The sequence below is a fragment of the Nothoprocta perdicaria genome, unplaced genomic scaffold (assembly GCF_003342845.1).
Source record: "Nothoprocta perdicaria isolate Ctin4 unplaced genomic scaffold, notPer1 scaffold_41, whole genome shotgun sequence".
Taxonomy (NCBI): domain Eukaryota; kingdom Metazoa; phylum Chordata; class Aves; order Tinamiformes; family Tinamidae; genus Nothoprocta; species Nothoprocta perdicaria.
This window is the reverse complement of record NW_020455655.1, coordinates 1,192,635-1,215,977: the sequence shown is the minus strand read 5'-3', so window position 1 is coordinate 1,215,977 and position 23,343 is coordinate 1,192,635. Positions and strand designations below refer to the sequence as shown.

General features: G+C 38.0%; 3 protein-coding genes across 3 annotated transcripts in view; 1 reads left to right on the top strand and 2 right to left on the bottom strand.

Moving 5' to 3' along the window:
- CUNH15orf65 (chromosome unknown C15orf65 homolog) overlaps positions 1-700 on the top strand; it is a 1,449-nt gene extending 749 nt beyond the window's left edge. The window contains exon 2 of the mRNA XM_026045808.1: positions 290-700. Within this exon, the coding sequence (XP_025901593.1) occupies positions 290-649 (360 nt within the window). The 3' untranslated portion in view covers positions 650-700. The remainder of the gene's footprint in view (positions 1-289) is intronic.
- A 1,540-nt stretch (positions 701-2,240) lies between these two features.
- On the bottom strand, positions 2,241-9,853 carry DNAAF4 (dynein axonemal assembly factor 4). The gene is made up of 9 exons (XM_026045833.1): positions 9,731-9,853; positions 9,192-9,339; positions 8,713-8,846; positions 7,263-7,518; positions 6,447-6,592; positions 5,767-5,876; positions 5,041-5,194; positions 4,076-4,181; positions 2,241-3,378 (listed from the first exon to the last, which is right to left on the bottom strand). The coding sequence occupies exons 1-9, from the start codon at positions 9,851-9,853 to the stop codon at positions 3,269-3,271; spliced, it is 1,287 nt and encodes a 428-aa protein (XP_025901618.1). The 3' UTR covers positions 2,241-3,268.
- Positions 9,854-11,396: 1,543 nt separating this feature from the next.
- PYGO1 (pygopus family PHD finger 1) overlaps positions 11,397-23,343 on the bottom strand; it is a 24,782-nt gene continuing 12,835 nt past the window's right edge. The window contains exons 2-4 of the mRNA XM_026045807.1: positions 20,014-20,147; positions 19,241-19,326; positions 11,397-18,000 (exon numbers count right to left, since the gene is read on the bottom strand). Of these exons, the coding sequence (XP_025901592.1) occupies positions 16,879-18,000; positions 19,241-19,326; positions 20,014-20,147 (1,342 nt within the window). The 3' untranslated portion in view covers positions 11,397-16,878. The remainder of the gene's footprint in view (positions 18,001-19,240; positions 19,327-20,013; positions 20,148-23,343) is intronic.

Genomic DNA, 23,343 nt, shown 5'->3' with positions numbered 1-23,343 from the left:
CCGGCGCGCGCAGCTCCAGCCCCACGGCGGCCCACGGGACGGGGCCCGGCGGCGGGCGCGGGAGGAGGGGCCGGGACGCGGCCGGGGGCAGTCATGGTGAGTGCAGCTATCGCTCTCTCCGGCTTGCTAAATAAGGGCAAACGTGAGCAGCGCTGCGGTTCCTGACTCTCCCCTCGGTGTGAGTTTCAACGCACCTCTTGAGCAACAGTCGGTCTGACCACAAACATTTAGCAAATTTGAGAAGTTCTGCCCTCATTTGAAAGCCTGACCGAATCCATCTCTCCTCCAGGAGAAGAGGACAACTTCTGCTGAGAAGCTGCCGTCAAGTACCAGCATCGAGCTAAAAAACCCTCATCTGCCTCTCTGCACAAACCCTGGAAATCCGGTGTTTTCCTGTATGCTAGACCCAAAAACGCTCACAACCAATATTTTTTTGACAAAGCCTCAGATTTTACTGTTTAAAACAACTTCAAGCGAATACGGTGCGATACCCCCTACCTCCCAGCTGGCACCTTGTACTTACCATCCAAAGGATCAGGCATTTACAACCCACTTACTCACCTGTGGGTCATTCAGAAACAGCCAGTTAAACACTGCTCTTGACAAAAGTAGGGTTTGTGACTACCCAAACTTTCAGCACACTCTGTAAAAATGCATCTCTCCTTTTCATATTTGTTTATTTAAATAGTGAGCCCTTAACTCTAGGAGAACAAGTTTGAATTTGTTATTTCAGTCATTCTGGGACTAATCTGTCAATATATGATTCAGTTTGCCTATATCAGGCCAAGTACAATGTATTGAGCAGGATACAGTCAGTTTGATACTATGCTYGTCTAAGGCCATACAAATAGAACTCCTGAAGTTAGAATGATAAATGTATAGCTAATTCATAGAAAGTGTTAAGTGCCAGAGAAAWTGACCTGAAGGCTTACTTGTAGTAATTAAAGTATTTTCTCTTTTAAGAACTCTGCCAGTCTCCACGTTTCTTTACAGCTAGGCACGAATATCAACATCATGCATGTGACTGATATAAACCATCACCTGAGGTGCTGAGGTCAGAAACATAATAACCGTGGGCTGCCCATACAAGCAGATGGGACATGCAGATAGCGTTCATCCCAGCAAACACRTTTGCCTTTCCTCCCTTAAAAGAGGACTTTCTGTTTCATATCTGCCAACTGCAAATAGGCAAAAATCACTTAAAAAATAAACCAAACTCCATTATAAACAGTACTACATTAAAGTATTGTAAAACTTTGGGATAGATTTTCCTTCCTGTTCCACTCATTTTACACTGAATGATTTTTTAAAGCAAACAGGAATCATTCACACAACCCCCTGCTAAAAGTTCTCCTTGAAGAAGAKGATGTAGGTGAATTGTGGATCCATTTTAACCAATTCCATATGGTATTTCTTCCTAAAGGGTGGGCCAAGGGAAGAAAGTGGCTGCAGAAAAAGTTGCCATCTACCTCCAAGATAGTCTTTAGGCACCATAACCGACTGCTACAATATAAACATCCGATGCAAATATATATATAGATTGTTCTAACAGGCTCTGGTACCAAAATAGAGATTCAGGAACCTGTAAGCAGCTTATGCTTCTTCACATTATCTTATCTCCACTTTGCCTCAGTAGTTGAAAGGAAAAAAATATGGTCTGTATTAACATTACACTCCATAGAGGCACTAAAGCTCCTGCATTGCTCCCCTTTCAGCTGCCACAAATGAAGTATTCCCATCCTCCTTCCACTGCAATGCAGTAGGTGTCTGCCAAAAGAAGGACCACAGGTATCCTATCCATTTTGTCTCACCTCAGGACCCCTCCTAAAGATCYAGGTAATGTAGCTTGAGGCAGCAGCTGTAACTTTCTTATTGTACCAATAAATATTTTCTTTGAAACAGAAACTTGAGAATCATAAATGATATTCAGAAAAATTTAGCCAAGAACACCACTATTGAAAGCAAAATATTTGAAATACTCAGTTTAGACAAAACATACAGCATAGCAAAAACTATGCGTTTCAGGTTTTCATAAAAAATAAGACCACCAACATACATATAAACAATACCATTCAATCTTACATTCTTTCACTACCCAGAGTAACAGCTGCACAACTTCAAAACGCACTATCATGCTCCATGTAGTTTGACAAGACTTGTAACCTGACCAGGGTGCTCTTTTGTCAAACCTTTAATTGCGTCAGTTTTCCTAAGATACCCGTCAATGTCAACAGAGTACAGGTTAAAATATCAGGTTAAGAGATAAACATATTTCTGTTTGGATATTTAGATATTTACAATAGCTACACTGTAAAATCACTAAATGTACTAGGATGGAAAAAAGATCATATTAATTCTTAGGATAATTACCTCAGTATTAATCTACCATTACACTGCAATACAACCCCACAGATTGGCAATTTTTCCAATAAATTCATTTGGTTAGCCCAGTAAGATCTTTTGAAGGAAACTGTAAATGCTGAATGTACATTGCTTACTGCTAAAAAGAATGTTCTGCACTGCACAACATCTACCTTCAACCTCTTAAGTGTTTGAACTGTTTGGGACATCTGAAACTAAAATATTATAGTGAAATACTGTAATTCAGCCACCCAATTTAGAAAATCTAAGCCTAAGAGGAAAGCATTAAAAGTATATAATCAAAATAAATAAAAAAATGAAAGAATGGCCTTCTGTCTTCTGTAGGAATATGAGTACTCAAAAGGCATCAAAATTCAGATTGCTTATATAATACTAAATTTTACAATATCCAAGTTTGACAGACTTTTAAACAGATACATTTTTGAATTCTTCCTATTGCAAGTGCACATAAAATGTTAGAACTATATGAAATAGATGTAGAATTTTCATATTTCATATCAGATGTTTCCATTAGCATTCATGACAAAGGTAAGGAAGTTAACAGTGCTGACTATATGCAGCTACTGAAGTTGTTTGAAAATCCACTGTTTAGATTCAGTAGATATTTACAGACCAATTTTTGTTTACTACTAAGTTACTACTAATTTTTATTTAAGGCCAAATAGGCTGCTTTATTATGACCCAATCCTTCATAGAAAGTAAACACATAATCAGTTTGGATACAAATGCTATAAAATGCACCCAAATATCTCTCTTACTCATCTAATCTTTTACCTATTTTGCAGCTATCCTGAGTATAATAGCAAAATGGATATTTAACAATGTATCAGACCACACAAGAATCAAAATGTCTTCTAAAATTTTCTTACTTTTTTTTCTTTTCTTTTTACACGTCTTGCGATGTTCCCTGAATTATGCGTCGAATCTCTTCAGCATCTTTTTCTATGGTGCTATTTTTAGGATCAATCTTGAGTGCTGCTTCATAATCCTGGAGACCTAGTATAGATACGTTAAAAAAGAACATCGTTAAAGCAAAGTATGTGACCTTCTTCAGCAACTGATTGGAAATAACAGCTACCTAGTCATATGCATAGTAAGAATTGCTCTTGAATTCTAGATGTTGTTGGGTACCATGGAATCATAACATTATGCTTGACTTTGTCAGCAAATAAGTATATATTTTATTACTGTGGTCAAGTAACTGCTTTCTTTGGAGGAAAGATTCTTCACAGTCTAAGGTTTCTACCTGCAAATAATCTTGCAATATTGGGAGGCATACCAGTTGGTTAAAAAATACAAAAATAAGCACTACAGAATCAATTTGATTGGACTGTATCAGAATCATAATCTAAATTAAAGTATAAACATATGGACATTTGCCATACATCAAGGATAAAAGAAGTATAGGACAAGAGAATTATGGATGAAGGGAGGGTTCAAAAGCACCCTGTAGAAAACAAAAAAACTAAGGGCAGAATGAAAGCACTTGGAAACAAGAACAAATCACAGGAATYGTGAATACTACAGCTTATGAAAACATATAACAAGAGGAAGGAACATTGCATGAAATCTTGAGCAATCTTAAGCAGTCCAAACTCAATAGAATTACTTTCATATGCTACCTAAATAACATGCATAAACGTTCACAAGTGCATAAATAAATGCATAAGCATTCATAAATTCAGCATATTACCTTCAGCGTATAATTCCAGCTCACAAAATGCCGTTCCACGTCTCAAATGGGCTTTCACTCGAGCACTCTCATTATCAGGAACAGGTGGTGTCAACAATTCTAGCGCCTTTACAGATAAAAAGGCCCAAAATAAATACAAGCAGATTTCTTATATTCYGACTTTTCTCATTTGTGCATATTTTCTCACCTAAAAAAATATTACTCAGATTTAACTATATTTCATGTGAATCTAGTCACTAAGTTTGTATCCAACACCCTGCAGCTGCAATTTTGTAAATATAAGGTCACTGCCTTTGCTAAAAACTGGAACATACCATGTTAGTGTGATTTACAAACAACCAATTTATTCTATTTACAAAAATGAGATTACCCATCATGCTACAAAGTATTTTAAAAGCTCACATATTGTATCACTTTTTAGAAGAAAAAAGCCTCAAGCAATTTTTACACAGCTTTCTTCAAATTATTCAGGTACCACCTGAGATCTATCATTCCATAAATAATGGTTGCCTAAACATAGAGATGCCCCAACCTAAGGAGTTGGGTTGCCTGTTTTTGCAAGAGGTAGAGGAAGGAGATTAGGTATCTTTTTCATAACTACCACCTCAACTACCACCTCTTTCTTTCTTCCCAATTCTTTCTTTCACCAAACGAACATTACAACTTATTGCAAAATGTATTTGGGTATAAACTGTATTTTTGCTGCAAGTAGTCTTATTTTCATGTGTAGATACCCTACAATAACTTTCTTGTGAAGAAAATGGTACTGCATCAACATGCCTCCATTCAGTACCAATATTCAGGGCATTTATTTTAAAACAATTCTGAAATTTCATTAGTCATTTTACTCTTTCACAGTGGCTTCATAATCTCAATATTGARTTTAAAATACTGAATTTAAAAGCTATTTAGATCATAATCACGCATAAGATGATGCTTGGAAACCCTGTATGATATATTAATACCTTAGAGGAATCTTCAATGGCTTTGTGTAAATTCCTCAGCTTAAGGTGGCAAGCAGCACGATTCAGATACAGTACTGGAAGCTTATTGTTTAGCCGGACTGCAAGGTTATAGGCATTTACAGCTGCAAGATAGTTTCCTGTTGCAAACATTTTGCTAAGTGCATAACAAAAAGTAAAACACACACACTTTAAACAAGGTGCAAAATCACCAAGTTAATATTTGCTTATTGTTAACAATTCATTTTTTTAATTAAAATGTAAGCAGTTTTTCATTAGACAATGGTCATTTACAACCTTTTCAACACAGCAGAAATTCAGTTCAATATAATGCTGACAATATAGGATATAGAAATCCAATCCACAGCTATATAACCAGAGCAATATTTGTATCAAATCCCTGAAGCTTGTTTTAAACAGATATTAAAACTCTATAATAAAAAAAACAACAAAAGGAAATCTAACTATAATMTTCCACTAATTAACTCTCTTGATATTAAAATGTGCATTGTGTGCTTAAAATGAATTTATCTTTCACAAGCTTCACCAGTTGGATCTCATGATTTTCTATTAGCCTAAAACCCTATACCCTATCAATAATTCTCCTTATGTAGACATCCACGACCTGCGTCTAGGATCAATAGAAAATCTCATAACTGAACAATGTCCAAATATTATGTAACTAATATATACAATTTAAAATGTATCTTCAAATGGAGTCTAACTCACTTTCCTTTGTCTTTTAACCAATCTGGATTCTTTTCCTCTTCTTTTAAATCTTCCAGCTCAGCAAAATCAGCATTTATTGTTCTTCGAGCTTCTGCTTGCTTATGCAGCCACTGTAAGTAATAATATGAATGTATTACTTCTCTAGGAAAAAACAAATAAATAAATAAATGAAGTATTTTGCTTTCATTTGCTCATTCTCTCCTACTGAAATTATTCTCTTTACTATATATTTTTGGACAGAAATATTAAAAGCTCGAAGTTTCACCAAATATCTTATTGCTGTGAGTGAAGTAAGTTTACTGCATAGTCAATACATTTTTGTTTGCTTGTTTGTTTTGGAACTTCCAAAAGCAGCATGGTGTTCACCCACAGTAGAATTCACCAGGAATAACTGTGAATGTTTAAAAAAAAAAAAAAAAAAAAAAAACAGAAGTTAAAGAAGCTTAAAGACAACAATAAAGATGCATCGAATGGAAAACTTGGACCTAATGGAATTCGACTAATACTGATTACTTTTTATTCAAACAATAAGAACCTAAGAATATGCTATTTATTATTCTGCACAATAAAAAGTTAGATAAAAATAAATTAGACTCAAAATAATTTACTTAAATAGCAAAATAGTAATTTAAGTAATTTAAGTAATTTAGCATCATAGTAAAACAGAGTTAAGTTCTTACCTCTTCCTCTTCTGCTACCCGAGATTCACGGAGAGCTGTAGGAAAAACCCGTGATGTGAAGTTAACTTTAATTGTGCCAGCTGATCGAGGTGCTGGTAACTGTTCTTCCTTTAAATTCTCTGAAAATATACTTTTGGAACCTCGACCTGCGAAGAGAATTAGAGTACTAGAAATGAAAAATAAAGCAAAAGAGTTTTTTYCCCCCGATTTTTCTATCAAATCCCAAAGTATACCTAATTTAGCATTCTGCCCATTATAAATAAACCTCAAGTTGTTGCTTGARAACGAGTTTGAATTTGTTCTTTGAAGGGAAGATTCTTAAAAGTTACAATACAAGTACAATAGTTAAAACTAAACTCACCAAAACAAAACAAAAAACCACAAACAAAACAAAAATTAACATTTATCTGTTGGTTTAACTTCCGGAACCAACTCTCTGTGTGCCAAGATAAGGGCTAGAAGAGACTTCTTTATGTGGCAACTCAGAAGGAGACTTCTTTATGTGGCAACTCAGAAGATATTTCATCTGTAACAGGAACTCCATCTTCAGAAAAACTGCATTACACAGTTAGAAATGCTTTCTGCCTTACTTTTTTAAAACTTGGAATAAAACCTGCCTCCATATTTCCAGTGACTCAAAAGGGAGCCAAGAACTCACACTGTCTAGCTCAATAAAAAGACAGAAAATAAAGACACTAAAATACACTCAAACTGAAATTATTTGTTCATATAGCATGTAGATAGAGATATATGATTAACATGAATCATGCAGGAATAAAGTTATATCATGCTTTGAAAAAAGACAAGAAATGCAACCTTTAGTAGGTTTTACTGTGGTCTTAGAAGTTCCTTCATTGGTCTTAGAAGTTCCTTCATTAGGAATCATAGGTTTGGTTATTTTTTCCTTTTTCTTCTCCTTTAACTGTTCTTGATGTAATTTCTCTTCTCTTTGTATCCTCTTTTGTCCTTCAATATATGTTTGCTCATTTTTCCATAACTCCAATTCCCTAGTGACCTTTTGCCGCTCCTGCTCTTTCAGATTTTCAATTCTTTTTCTTTCTGCTTCTTCTAGCTGTTTGTGGGATAAAACTGAGACATTTAACATCYGATAATAAGAGAACTGAGTAAAAGATTCCATTATTTCCCAGTTTCATATGCCAAGTCCAGCATAATCATTAATGCAGTAATACCTCAAAGCTAATAAAGACACTCAAAAATAAATGGGAAATATTTTCTCTTAGCTATATTTTAAATAATTTATCTCTACTACTAGTGATATGATTTAGAAATATTCAGAAATAAAGTTTTACTAGCTTCTTAAAGAACGATAAAATATATTCCATCAGGAAAACCATTGATAGGTTTTTCTATCACCTCAGAAGTTCTTCATTTCAAATTCAACACACAAAGCTGTCCATATAGCTCATTTAATCTGTGAGAATTTATTTCACCTACTTGCCTACTTTACCTATTTTATAATATTGATATTAAAGCTCTTCCTGCCTTTGAATCATGCAATATTTCCATCAAAAAATATGATGACTTTACTAAGGGACCTATCAAAAAYGTTCTAAGAGGCTCTTATCACTAGTGATTCTGTAAGGTTTTACTGTACTGTTCCTGAGCAGGAAGATTGCTTCGATATCCTAGCCATATTCCAGCTCAGGATGTTTAGGAATATACGGAAGTGTATGATACCTTGCTTCATTTTAACACACTATTTATTATTTCCCATAACAAATCCCACTTTGTTTCACTTTTAAGATCTTAGTACATACATAGAATAATTATTACCTTTCTACYGACAAAAATCAATAGTTTTATTTTATTCTAGGTCAAAATAATTCTGCATATACAATCTTAAAAACTTATTATTTCTTATTATTAAAAAAATGACTAAATAAGGTTTTTTACAAAATGTATTTTTCAGTGACAAATGACTGAACACCTTTACTACTGCAAAGGCCACAAAAGAAGTTTAAGTTTTACCAAATCAGCRTACTTTCTTCTCAGCTGACAAAAATCTGAACTCCTCACCAAAAACTTTCACTGGCATCACCAGCAAAAGTGTGCCAACTGCCAAATGTTCTTTCTGTTATTCTCATAAATATCTATCAAAGAAGATACTCCACTATTGTAATAAAAATGAGTATTGCATGGACTGGAATCTCAGATGCAAATTAAAAGCTTCATTCCAAGATCAAGCATCTGCCACATTGGGAACTGCTCACATTTACACGGCTGATAGTGGTGCTCCTAGGCTTACCTTCATTGTGGCCTCCAAAGCGTATTTTTTATGTTCCTCTTTTGTAACTTTTTTTGCTTCTGCCTCCTCTTTTGCCTTTTCTTGGGCTTTTAGAATAGCATTTTCTCTTAGATATTGCAGTTTTTCCTTATCAGCTGGAAAAAACAACAAAAGAGCTAGCAATGTGTAACTGGCAAGACTACAAATATCACCTGTAATTTTCTTGAAGTGTTGGCAGGCAGTTGCCTGCCAGAAAAGATGGAGCATGATACAAGATCCACAACTGACACCACGTTTTTCAGTGACAGGTTGGAGTTCATAAACTTCTGGAGCTTTACYGACATGGCACAGGCAAAGCCAGCTGCATAGGTAACGCAGCACTCTTACAGATCAAAGAACACAACTGGAAAGGCAGTGAATTTCCAAGCTCTCTTTAAGGAGAGTTTTGACGATGCTGTGGTTCTCGGTACATAACTTACTCCTCACAAGACAGAACTTACCATTTTCAATCATCAGTGAATCCCACATGCCCATTTCCTTTTTATACAAAGTGAAGAAAATGTTTCCATCCTCAATCTTGGCTGTGCTGTTTGTGTCATCGATGGGAGCATAGAGAACGGCTTCAAATAAAAAGGGAGGGATGCTTACCTATGAATATAACAAACATGTGCCAACACAAAGCATGTCATCAGGTAAGTGCTCCAGGCGTTCCATACGTGCAGTAAGCCTCAAAACAAATGTTACAAACTGCAATCTGAATAGCTGCCGTACGGAGGCCTAAAGTGTTATTATACCACGGGAGAGATAGAAAGAATCCTTGCTCAGACTGAAATAGAAGCAGGGGCTTTGAACGTTCATAGTTTAACCGAATGGGGATAATTTAGAGCAATGGGAAGGGGCCGGCGGGCGCATCCCTCGAGGGTGTTTGCCGGGAGGGGAGCGGGGAAGGAGCCGCCCTGCCGCTGAGCGAGGGCGGCAGCGCGGGCCTCCCGCCGTGCACGCGYCTCCCGCCGCGCGCAGGCCCGGCTCCGCGGCGCACCTTGAGGTACCGCTCGGTGCAGAAGATGCTGGCGGCGGTGGCGCGGCGCGGCGGCAGCGGCAGCCACACGAACACGGCGGCGGCGCTCTGCCGCCAGCGGTACTGCCGCAGCCACACGGGCATGGCGCCGCGTTGCTAGGCAGCGCCGCCGCTTCCGCCGCGCGGGGCGCGCCGGGAGCCGCTAACGGTCACCGCGGCCGTTAACGGTCACCGCGCCGCTAACGGTCACCGCGGGCAGCGCGCCTGGAACGGGCGCCCTCGGATTCCTACTCAGGTGTGCCCAAGTTCCTGAGCGGGGCACCGCGACTTGGAGCCATCCAAATAAACTGATGAAGGCCAAGGCAGCAGGAAACCCCTGAAATAATAAGTAAATGCCAAGTCAACAGGAAGGACCTAAAATAAACAAATAAATAAATAGATAAATGTCAGGGCGGCAGGAAAACCCCTGAAATAACTAAATAAATGCCAAGGCAGTCTTCCTCTTCTTTTGTGGCCAATTAACATTGCACACACCAAGTGTGACTGCTGAGTGACCCTTTCAGATCTAACTACACCACAGATTGCGGGATTTAATAGCTGTACTCCAAGCAGGAGCTTACTGAGAGCAATGACTGCAGTTCACTGATGTGATACAGAAATGGGAACCATGGAGATTTAAAACATTCAGAGCAAGAAATGCATCCACATCAATACAAGCTCTTGATTATTCTCCATCCTCATTCACCAGTATTGATATCATCAGTTGCTTGCATGGACTGGAATCTCAGACACACACAAACAAGCACACTTTAAGGTGTTAGGTCATTTCTAATGGCTTCAGAGGCTTTAACATCTAGAAAAATTCATCTATTAGTTTATCTTTCTTATCTATAGTCTCCTTCCCTTTCTCTTATCCATGCATATTTTTAGAAAGAACAGGAATAGATGCTTTTTATTTCAGTGAACACTCTTTTGAGTGTATGGCTTGGGCCCATACCAGTTGCTTTTAAAGATCAAGGTACTGATTCACCATGTGTTAGTTGCAACATTTCAGTTGGTTAGCACAAATTTTGCAAATTGGAATAAATAATTCTTTGCATAATCTTCTTCCAAGTGCAGAAAGATCCGCAACCAGTGCGGCCAAACAATACCTGAACCCATCTCAACCTGTGAGAAAGAATGGGGCTCAGGGTGCGAGACCTCTTCTAATCCCTTTTAAAGTTACTCTAAGTTATTGACACTAAAGATCAGTAGATGTCTCCAGGAGAAGTAGCAGCTGTCTCTTCTAATGAATAAGACCCCAAACTGGATTATACCTAACCCAAATGCATCCTCAGACAGAAAAACTAGAAAAATTAATCTACGTGTTATATCATCATGAAAGCAACAGGCAAATTCCCCATAAGTCAGCTTTATTTTTAAAGAAACTGAAACCAGAAAGCAACAAATTTACATACAGCGCTGGACAAAATCTGCCATATACATTTTCCAAGAATGGTTGATTTAGATCCTGATACATCTTCTAAAGGGTCATGTATTGTACCATTATTCACAAAACAAAAAAGTCAATCTTAATCAGCTTTTATTTTGTACTGTTTGGATGGCAGTAGATGGGTAACTTGTCTTTTTCAACTAGTCTTTAACACTGAAAGGAGAATGCCAAGAAGATACCAAGTTTAGAAGGCCCTAAACAATACAGCGTTTGTTCTAAAGGCCACGTACAAAAGCTTGGTGGAGAGATTGGCTATAAAGTAAAAATCCCTCAGCAACTATACATTATTTTACATTTCAGGAAAAAAAATGAAAGGCAAAAATATTAAAGAACAAATATATTAAAAAGTTTGCCCTCCCTAAATTATATGAAAGTTCAAACTGAGTCTGTTCTTTGTTAAACATACAAGTAAGAGCTGATGAGATTAGTGTCTAGGATTAGACACAACGTCTCCTGTGACCCCAGTCACCAAATTGTCTCCAATATAGCAATTACCGAAGTACAGTGCACAAACTCCAAGGAAAAAGATGAGGTTGAATCAGAAATCATACCGGGAGAGACAGTTTGTTTAAAAACAAAAAGGAAAGCCATCCTGAACATTAAACAATAAAACACAGGTATTCCCTACCATCTTGGTATAAGCTGTTTTTCAACCAATAAACTAGGGGCCACAGTGAATACTCTTTAAGCTACCGGCAGCACCCGAAAAGGGCTGGACATTCACAATTAGATAACTTAAAACTGATAATGCACAACACCAGGGTACAAAGGAGCTCCTTATTTCTATGTAAAGCATAAGCCAACAAGAGATGATAGGAGTTCCACACAAAGAAGCAAATATGCATAACTCGGGATGTAGTCTAGCAAAGCTATATTGCCTTAAGATCTCTGCTAAGTACACTTAATTTTCCAAACTTCAGGAAGAGTCTATTCTAATATAGAAAGCTTCAGACAAAACAAAGCAACTGCAGAATAATTTAAAAAATACATCGAGTTCTACATCCTCCTGCACATATCTCTTCACATCCAATAGCTAAAAAATTACATTTTTTTAAAAACATAATACCAAATGTTCACTCAGTTGTCAATGGATTAATATTTAAAAACTCATACTAATGTTATGGCAACAGGATGACAATGCATATAAATGCTGCATGTTCTGAAAGGTATTCAGTTTTAATTATCATGAATCGCTACCATCCATCATACCTCGTTCTACGCAAGATATCAGGCCAGCTACCAATCCATAAACAATAATGTTTCATATACTTCATAGAGTAGCTTAAAAACACATCATGATATGAAATAATCTGTATTACATAGTAATTTAATCCCTGGCCACAGGGTTAATGTTGGACAAAGTCTGGAAACATTTTTTCCAATTTGAATTACATACATTTACTTTGCCACACACTACAGCACTAATGCATGTATTACTTCAGACATGTTCTAATTTAAAATTAAAACAAAAAAAGCTGTTGCAAAAATACATGTCACCAATGTGGAACACATTCAAGATTGTATAAAAAGTACTGAACTGATATCCCAAAACAGGTATATTTAAGCAGTACATAAGGAAAGATTAGTTTTAATATGAAACAGTCATTTAAGTCACATACAACATGATAAGAAGCATGACTTCCTTTAAAAAAATGTTACACTGATAGTTTTACTGGCAGACAATGTTTGTGTATAAAATGAAAAGGATCTATTCTATGCAGATGTATGTTATCTGTATTAAGTTGGAAGAAAGTAAAGTGTTAGAGGTGCTCCCTTTGAACACCACTGAACTTGCAAAAATCTCAAACCACCAAAGCATTTTACCCAAGAATATCTACAAAAAAAGGCCACGGTCCCAGAACTGCAAACACTTTGCAATGTGCTTGGCTTTGTGCATGCAGTTCTCCTGACTTCACCAAGAAGTCTCACATGCTTGAAGTGAAGCCTGAAAGTGTGTGTACAGAATTAGTGCTTAGTCAAGAAAAGGAAAAACAAAGTGACAAAGTATGTTCCTGTTTGAGCAGCCCAAAAATGTAGTAACTAACTTATATCTTTGTTTTAAACAGAGCAAACTTTGATCAGATTACACTTTACTTCTTTAGCATCTTTCATCTTAAGATCTCAAGTAGTAACTAAACCTCTAAAGACCCTTGGAAGTAAGAATCCGGTCTTAGGAAAGAACAGACTGAGGCACAAACAGTTAACCTGCCGGCCTCAAGCTGCGCAAGGGATCAGTAAAACAGCAAGAAACAGGATTTTCAATACCCAGTTTCCAGCCTCTAACCACCACCACTTACCCTGACACTTACAGCAAAATAAGTATTTTAAAAGTAAATTACATATTTTCTCATTTAAAATTGGTCTCTAGCAAAAAGAAAGCAAGCCAGTTTGGCAGCATTAAGGGCTGTTCAATCCAGTTTACAGCTGTTTATTGAGCCTAGGGAGAAAAAGATATGGGGGATAAGAGGGGGCGGAATTTCAGCAGTACAGGCTCCACTTCCAAGCACAGATGAACAGTTTAAAAACAACACAGGCCTTTCCCACAAAAATCTCCAGGTTTATGATTTACAGAATCTTTGCAATATTTTGGTGTGCAGCACCAGTGCAGTCTAAATCACTAATAATGAAAGAATCACATGATAGCTCAATACAACTTGTACCATGTAGAGTATTACAAAAGAACTCACCTATTCTAATCAGCCCACCCTCCCTCCCACCAACATTTCTATAACTAATTTCTAATTCTACCCAGCTGACATTTTCCTATTACTGTACTACTAAGACATGATAGCTGTTTTCCCTGTGCATACTTGAACTACTACTAATCAATACACCCAGAGAAGGGAGGAAAAAAAAAGTAATTCTCTAAGTAAAGAATCCAGGTACACAAGAGTGTATTGGCAGGGCAAGCATATTGGCTAAATGACTTTGAGATCCTATTCTGTTTCTATGATCCGTGCTGTAACAGGTTTTGTTTCATTTTATTTGATATTTTAAAATTGGCATTTACTAATGCCTTGAATTTGCAAGTTAATATACGCAGAAAATTCACTGGGTTACAAACCCAACAGGGTACCAGTTTAGAAAAACTGAAATAATTTGTTAGAATAACTTTCAGATATACACAATTTAGGCCTTATAAAATTAGATTCATTTTTTTTGGAAGTTCATAAGAACACTATATTTGTATTCTAATGCCTTGCTAACTAACATAGAAAGCACTTGCCTAACGTGACATAGGATTGATTGAAAAGATTAACAAACACATAGCTTTTTTTAAATACAGTGTCTGCTCCAAAGTCTTAAAATATTAATTGGACTTCTGAGAATGAATGCCCTGAAACATCTACTCATTTTAGGAACTGGGAGCAGGGGTGCAAAGTACTGCGAATAAGATGCTTGGATAATGGCATCATCACCAGATCTTCTGCTGAATTTCCAAACACCGAGACAAAATTCTGTTTTGATTTACATGGCTGCAGTTCAGAACCAGCTCCATAACCTTCACAGTGCAAATTGTTGCAACAGAAATAAAGTTATTGCCCACAGGAACAAAGTTATCTAAACAAGGTTTGGCTTACCTTCTACGTTAGATACCAAAAGAAAATTCTAACTGAAGTCAGTTACAAGGAAAACTACTATTTTTTTTTTTTAAATGTATTTAACACTGTAACCCCTAACAAAACTAAGTTTAATCTCTGTACTAAACAAAGCAAACAGTTCTGAAATCAGAAGCCTTGAATCTGCATTCCTCTTTCTTTACGATTCCATACAAAAAATCCTCAAGATATGAATTGTCTCATTCCCACTTTGGACATTACCTCTCATTAGGAAAGTAAGACACATACAAGGGGATACTGCACTTAACGTTTCCATGGTAAAAGATGGTATATACAAGTCCTCAGTATTAAAATAACAGGGTTATGCATATCAGCAGAAAATGTTTCTCCCAGGAAAGTTTATTACTAGAGTAGAGCCCACTGAATTCAAACACAATGGTGAGCAGCTCTTATTTTTCACTCATTAGAAAACTTTACTGTAAAAAGTAACTTTATATATACACATTTGTATTTTATACAGGCTCTTACTTTACTCATCACCACAGATCTGAATACCTTCGATCACATTAAGGAATGTGACTAATGCTTGCCATATGATTTAGATTTCAAATGATCAGCAATCAAAGATTCCCATCAGTGGCGAGTATTATGAGCAGAGTCTGTTATCAGAGTACCACCTTTATTAAGTAAAAACAAAAAAACACACACTCATTTTCAATTGCAGTGTTCAAGTCACTCATACTAAGACAAAATTAAAAAATACTAAGATCAAATTACCCATATTAGAAGAGAATTCTTACAATCATATATGAAGCTCTAGTGCTTTTCATGTTTTTAAGTTGGATTTCAAGTTCAGCAAGGAAGCTAAACTTCCAAATATTCACTCTTGAGAGGCAGTAAACTCTTACCTCCTAACGCAAGTTGTATTTTTCTTCATCCTAGATTTTTCCTGTTTTCCCCCAAAACTGAAAGACTGGCTGATTTCAATTTTAAAACTTTGTTGGCCAAATTATCTTGCAGCTCAGTCTGTGCTAAGCACACTCCCTTCCTTCACACCCTTCTTCATGCCAGATGGACTGTGTAAGCTCAGGATTGGAGCAGGCTCTTGTCTTGCCCTAGGAGACAGGCAGGACTTTCTCTACATTATTTCATTCACAATTCTTGGGCAGCATCGAGGCTGGGGACTAAAACTTTCAATGACAAAGGAGCAGAGGTGAATGATTGAACGATGACAAAAAAAGCAGAGACCGTATGCTGATGCATATGTTTAAGACACATTAATTAAGGTTACATATGCAACCCTAGTTTTGGTATTCTCTAGATATAAAGCACTGAACTTCGTAAGTTTGATCTCTTCTATCTGCTTAAATGCCAACATATTTTTAAACTATTTTTAAGTAGTGCAAGATCTTGCAAAAGTCTTTAGCAATTTTGTATTTGCTAAGAAGTCAAAGAGCTCATTGCCTTCTCAAGGAAACATAAAGGTGTGAGTTAGCAGGCTTCACTGTGTTGCTAGACATGAAGTTAAATTTAAAAATAGTGTTAATGCCTTTTTTTTTCTAAGAACATTCAGTTATTTGACAGATGAAATCCTTTGTATTTATCCCTTAAAAACAAACAAAAAACCCTATTAATATAGCACATTCCTCCATGTGACCTCCATTACCTTCAGAGAAATATTAGCAAGAATATCTGTAATGGACATTCACCAAAAATAAAAAGCAATGAGCACCTGCAAGTATAGTACCATCAAAACTGAGCACTAAAAGCTAGATTTAGTTAACACACTAGCACAAGTGAATAGAGACTATTCACACTGGCATGTTCCTGCCTTCAGTAAAATTTTACATGCACATCCTCCTTCTCATCAGATATCAGTTACATTTTACAACATCATGTGTTTCCTGTTCCTGATTAAATAGTAGAACATTTGCACACCTGAAACTAAGAGTACCAAAACTGAGATGTAAGTTTGAGTGAAAACAGACTAAGGGGAAAAAAAAAAAAAGATACTAGCAATCAAACAGAACTGATTGTCTGCAGAAATGACATACCCAATTTGTATTTAACCAAACCTTTGTAACAAGTATTTCAGCCACTACCACCAATGCCTGTTGTTAGCCATCTGTGTTCAGTGCAGGGGGTGCTGCCGTTTCCCTTGTGCGCATTAATTGGACATCTTTGTCAGCCATACACGTATCACAGCCCCACACTGCGGATGCTTCTGCTGTGAGAAGGCCATAGGCCGACTCGGTCATGCCCGTGCAGATTCGATGAAACCACTTTTGACAAGAGGCTTCACATAAGATGGCATCCTGGTCATCGTTAACTTCATGAGTACAAATTCCACACGGATAGACTGGTTCAGAGGATGAGTGCCCATGACGACTGGGATGAAGGGGTGTTTTGCTGCCTTTTTCAGAGTTGCATCCTTCAGTGGTACCTCGAGGCTGGCGGGACTTGCTCTGAGTCCCGTTTGAATGGCCAGCGTTAGTGTTTTCAGCACTATTAGAATGGCTGTTATCCTGATTTACCACATTGTTTCGAGTAACGTTTTTTAGGTCACTGTTACCTTGACTCACAATGTCCTCTGTCCTGTGATGATGCTGATGAGCAGCAGTGTTCTGGCTGGACGCTTTGCTTGCGCCTTGACTGAAGTCTTGCTTTTGTGCTGATGATTTTGTCTGGTTGTAAGAGTTTGGTGGAAGAACAAAAGAATGGTTTGAATCTAGCTGAGAATTTGGGAAATTTGGATTATTTCCAGGACCAAAGTTAGACGGCACGTCAGGGTGAGGTATCTGACTAGAATGACCAAAGTTCTCAGCAGGATTTGGTCTGAAATGTTGGCCGGGAATACCGACATTCTGATTCATCTGACCACCACTATAGGGTGGTTGATTCCCAAAACCTGGGTTATCATGCGGACCAAAGCTGAAGGAGTGGGGTCGGCTAAAACCCATTCCCACGGGGTTTTGTGGGAGGGGGTGTGGCTGGTTTCTGAGAGCATAAGAACCACCATATGGCGAGGACACCCTGGGCAGCATGTGAGGCGGCATTCTGAAAGTGTTATAGCCTCCAAAGCCAGGATAACCAGGATTACTAAAATATGGATTTCCCGAAGGAAGTGGTTTATAAGACACAGTATTGTAGTTGTCATCAAACGGATTTGCAGCTACAAGGTGGTCAGAGCTTGGGTTCGGCGGTGGAGCATATTCAGATGGAGGAGGAAACGATGAACCCTAAAATATTTTAAATACAAGATTTTAATTAGCTTTAATATGTTCCTGCAAGAAGACAAACCACRAAGGTGCTGGATTAGCAGCACTACTGCTGAAAGAACCCCTCAGCTGCTATGTAAAGCTCACCACTGTACCCTGTTAGGCTGCTTAAAATTGCTGCGGGGAGGCGAGAACGGAGTTTGGGCCCCAGATAAGAGAGATTTATAGTAAAGTACCATTTAAAGAATGGTGCATTTGCACAACTATGCTGTTGAAAAATACTACTTAAGGTATAACTTGTTTCTTCATCTTAAGAAAGGAGGGAACAGAGAAAACAATGTGTTACATGCACAAAATGCTTCAAATATTTTGAAGAGTAGATTTGGAGCATTTCCTTAGTTTAATTAGAGAATCAACTTACTGAATATATACCACCGAAGACACCCCACTTCTATAAGGATACAGAAAATTAAAATACTAAAGTTATTATATTTCTTCCCTCCTTTCTTCCCCCACAAAAAGTACATAGTAGATTGCATATGGGAATTTTCTATGTACCAGTCAAAAGTGCCTCCTCTCACTGGGCAGTACAAAATTAACAGACACTCTCAATCATGAAGTTGAATGAACACAAACAAAAATCCTGTATTATAGGTATCTAACTGCATTACATGTTTTGTATCTAGGCTTCCTTTCCTGGAAATAGCAACTACAGAGAAATGCCAAATTCACAGAAATTGTAGGGATTCTTTGGAAAGGAGCCGAAACTGCAGCATGAGTTCTGCTTGAAAAACACCAGGAAAATATGCCAAAAGTTTGAACAGAATATTAATAAACTGTATACATCCTCTAGCCTTATTAGCTCTTACATATATAGAAGAAAAGGTAAGAAGAAAAGTACTCTCATGGCAATTTTTTAAAAAACAGATTTCTATCAATGGCTACAAAGTCATTGAAATAAGGCCTGCCCCACAATCAAATCCATATGGTCAAACACAGTCATTTCAGTGTCACTGAGCTCCTCCTTTTATAGGACWTTGGCAACCTACAGAGATCTAAAATAACTCTAGTGACAGTAACTAGGGCTATGAAGTTTCATAAGGATGACGAGAGAGTGGAGATTTCAACTCAGCATTTACACTGAAAATGCCTCAATAATAAGTGCCTTCTATTTGTGAGAACGGACTGACACTCTGAGCAGTGAGAACAACATCCAGATACACTATTTATTGAGAAATCAAAAGAACCAGAGACAGTTTACCTGTGTATTTGCTTTGCGCTTTTTCTTATCAGGGCTTCCAAGTTGTACTCCTGGTCCTCCTAACCCATCCAATCCACTGTCGCCACCTACAAAATTTCAATCAATGCAACACTGCATCAGCTTCCTTACAGATGGTATTTTAAGTCTTTTTCGTATCACCAGACATCACAAAACTTACTAAACTTTCAGTAATTCTGAACCTTCATTAATCACTATTATGAGCCCTCAAGAAGCACACCTGGAGTTAAAAAGTAGCATYTCTCTTACACAGCTATCTGATGCCACTGGGACTCTTCACATCCAATTCACACTCATTACAATTAGATTAAATATTTTCTTTTACTTTATCAGTCCCTCAGTTCTTAACCTCTCATTCACTAGACAGAAGTATTTGTTCTTTGCATAAAACTTGCAGACCAGCTGCTTAAAACGATGCCTACAATTCACCACCGATTTAATTAACACAGACAYGACACTCATCAGCCTCGTTTTACCAACCCACGACAGTATGTTACTAAATGCTGAGAAGGAAAAAGCAAACGCTAGCAGATCTATGAAAGAAAACCACTGAAAACTTGCTATATTTTTTAGACAGATCTCCAGTTTATCAGATCTAAATTTCTTTAAATGTGAGACTTCATCAAACAAAAATAAACCCACCAAAAATAACGAGCCTRGTTCTCCTAGATCCTGTCCTCCAGTGCACAAAGCTCACAGAATAATTAAGCAGGGCTCCCTTGGCCTAAAGAGGTAAGAATGCTCATTTTACAGACCCCCTGATTTCACTTTGAGTATTACAAAGAAATATTCATCCTTGACATGACACTCATCTCCACCTTGTGTAAGAGTGGAAGAAGTTTCCAAAGTTGTGTAAATCATGACTTTCATTTTTAAAAGTCTAATAAGACTACGGAGAAAAAGAAGAAATTCAGTACGTTCCTCATTATCCTGGTAAGTTTGCCTTTGTGGCGTTCAAATCAATTTAGGAATGCAGAGGTGATCACAAGACAAAGTATGAACAGCTTGTTTAGTTTCAAGACATATATGTAGGTAAAAATACATATATTATTGTTCTTTATTACTGAGAAAAGTAAAAAGCTAGCAATGTAACAGTAAATACAACATTAAAAAAATACTATTACTCATTTAAAACTCATTATAAATGCAAGTCAAATGTTAKCAAGATACATGATGCTGCATACATGCATTTCCCTTCCTTACCAAAAACAACCTGAAGATAACTGTGACTTACGGAAAGGCACATAATGTCTAAAATCAAACAGCTCTGTGTTAGACAAATACTCCCAGCACAAAGTTAAACCAGCCTGAGGACTGCTCAGTGAAGTAACAGCAAATCTCCCACATAAACCTAAACTAAACTTACAGCACTGCTGATGAAAGGGGTTCTCTAACTACCTACAGACAGATTTTTCACTCCTAGCATTCTCCCCCAAATGCTTTGTTTTTGTTTTTTGACTGAAGAGGCTTCTACCTCAAAAAACAAAARCAAACAAACAGCTCTGCCTCTTCTGCAGTAAATTCTGTTTAGCTTTGGCTGTTGCTGTTGAAATTTAATCTCTTTATATATGTAATTCCCAAAGCACTCCACATTTGAATGATAAATGGTCACCCCAAATCAGCAGCTATCACTACTGACAAATTTTAAGCCTGAATTTCAAATACCATGTCATGAAGTCTTGATCATGTACTGAAAATAAATTCATGTTTGAGCATAATGTATCACCGTACAACCTACCAGCAGGGYAACTGGGAATTACTCTGAAACACAAGTCCTTTTTGCTTTGCTTTAGCATGCAGAATTCTGCGTGTATTTTASAGCGATATGAAGCACTGCAGCCCATTAATATAGATAAAGTTTTATACAAGTGTCCCTCAACTTTCAACCTTAYAAATCATCTGCTTGATAAACCCTTAGCTGGGTATTGTCCTTGCACTTTCCATCAGCTTCTTCTCCAGGGTTCTTACAAGCATATCCTGACTGCACAGGGACAGAACTAAAAATCCTCACCTTCACAATCACAAAAAGTGCTCTCCTGTTGATGGTTCTGTATTACTGSTAGCAAAATATAAAAAAATACCTGAGTTTCTTTTAATTAAATTTAAAWTCTATGTTACTGGCTGTTAGCAAGTTCATGATCAGGTAGAATGTTGAGGGCCATGTGRAAGTACTTCTTTTGTATTATTATAACTTAAATCTTTACACAATTCAGTATATATTTATTGTCTGAGATCAGATTCTTCAAAGATGCAAGTACATAAGTATTAGAATTCCAGCATTAATTCCCAGTGTTTTCTGTATGGATTACTTACATGGATAAAGCCACTCCTATGCTCTAGTTTGCAGGACTGGGTCCTATGTCTGAAACTAAAAAAAGCTTTTGTATTTTCATTTCTCACTGTGTGAGGCCAATGATTTAAGTTAGCCCTATGAATTTATCTTTTCCCTATGGATTTTATAATGATTTAATTTATACATGAAAGGAAATTGAATGTTAGTCCTAGCATACCTCCAAAAAAGGAGTGAATAAGGGTTATTTTAATGCAGCCAAAATAAACTTTCCTGAAAGTTGCTTTTGGTACCTACCGCACAGCCTTTTCATTAAAATGAGTACTAAGTATTTTAGAATGCTGCGATATCTTCACTGTTTGGAGAAAAAAAATATTTTAGTACGGCAGACTTCTTTTTCTGGAAAAAAAATGTTCTTTTCGTCTGAGACATCATATATAGGGATGAATTCAGAGATAAAAATGCATATCTGGTAACTATTGCTCTTTTACATTATGAATGAAAAGCATTTCAGCCATYTGAGTTTGTGAAGTTCAGAGGGACAAGTCCCATATTCTCTTCAATTTCACATGTGCAAATACCCAAACAGACACATCCAGTTTCAGACAGGAAAACTGAAGTTTGCAGCTTAGTCTAGTATGAGTCAATTATGCTTCTGCATATAATTTAAACTGTGCTTAATATGCTACAAATAACTGTGGACTTTGATTCCTACTCACTGACAAACCCCTCTGCAGTTTCCTACAGGATAGATACCACAGTCTTGTTACATTATGCTTTACACAGGCAAGAATGTTTTCTCAGGMAACATAAACGGCCAAATTAGACGTTCTTTTACAGAGAAGAAACTAAAGAGAGTCTAATTTTTACCAGGTTTAGTGAGCCTATTCTGCAACCTGTAAACAGTTTTGATATTGAGCAGTAATCCCACTGAATTCGACGGGTAACTSAGGCATGTGAAACTCCATATGTGCTTAAATACTTGCAGAATCAGGGCTCGAGAGTGTTGGAGTTTAATGAATCCCAGTCCCCTTTGTACCGCTGCTGCACATTTTCCTTCCCTCCTTCTCAAGGTTGCAATCCACCTGGTACTAGAGTAGTTGTGAGATGTGATTCAGTGCAGGACGCAGGCAGCACCCACTTTTCTACACTTACTCCAGCCATAAAGAGCTTAAAACATCAAGAACAATAGAATTCCAGGGGCAAAGCGGGAGCGGAGGAAAAGAGGAGCAATAAATGCCAGATTTTATCATTTTGCCACAATTATCACCCAACTAAGTAACCCCACCGTCTCCTGTTACTTCAAAGACGTATTTCTGCTCCTAGTCACTACAGGGATCCCCCACAGTCGCTGCTGCCCTTTCAAGTCTGCCGTGCAGCCGAAATCGGGGCTCGTCCACCTCCCCTCTCCCTGCTGCCTTTCAAAGAAACGCGTACTCCAGAGCTCCCCAGAGCCCTGCACAGCGCTAGTAATGCAAGAAAATCGGGAAAACCCTCGTGCAGCAGGCAGTACAAAAGCAAGGAGAGCCCCCGGCTAAGCCCGCACGGCAGCGCGGGGTGCGGGAGGCAGCCCGGACGGCAGCGCGCGGGCTCGGCTCGGCGCTGCCCGGACACGCGGCGCGGCCGCCGCTGCGCTCGCCGCATACTAATGGGCAGCACCTCCCGGCGACACAACGGCGGCCGGAGCCGGGGCCGCCGCGCCGGGCCGAGCCGGGCCCCGCCGCGACAACTTGGGGCAGCCGCGGGGCGCCCGGCCCGGCCCGGCCGCGGGGCTGGCGGCGCTCGGGGCCGCGGC

Excerpts from the sequence above, each read along its gene's own strand:
- DNAAF4 (XM_026045833.1), bottom strand. The coding sequence starts at position 9,853 with ATGCCCGTGTGGCTGCGGCAGTACCGCTGGCGGCAGAGCGCCGCCGCC. Across the intron at positions 6,593-7,262 it reads CACAGTAAAACCTACTAAAG|GTCGAGGTTCCAAAAGTATA; the intron begins GTTGCATTTCTT and ends TTCTCTTCGCAG. Across the intron at positions 5,877-6,446 it reads GGGTAGCAGAAGAGGAAGAG|TGGCTGCATAAGCAAGCAGA; the intron begins GTAAGAACTTAA and ends TATTACTTACAG.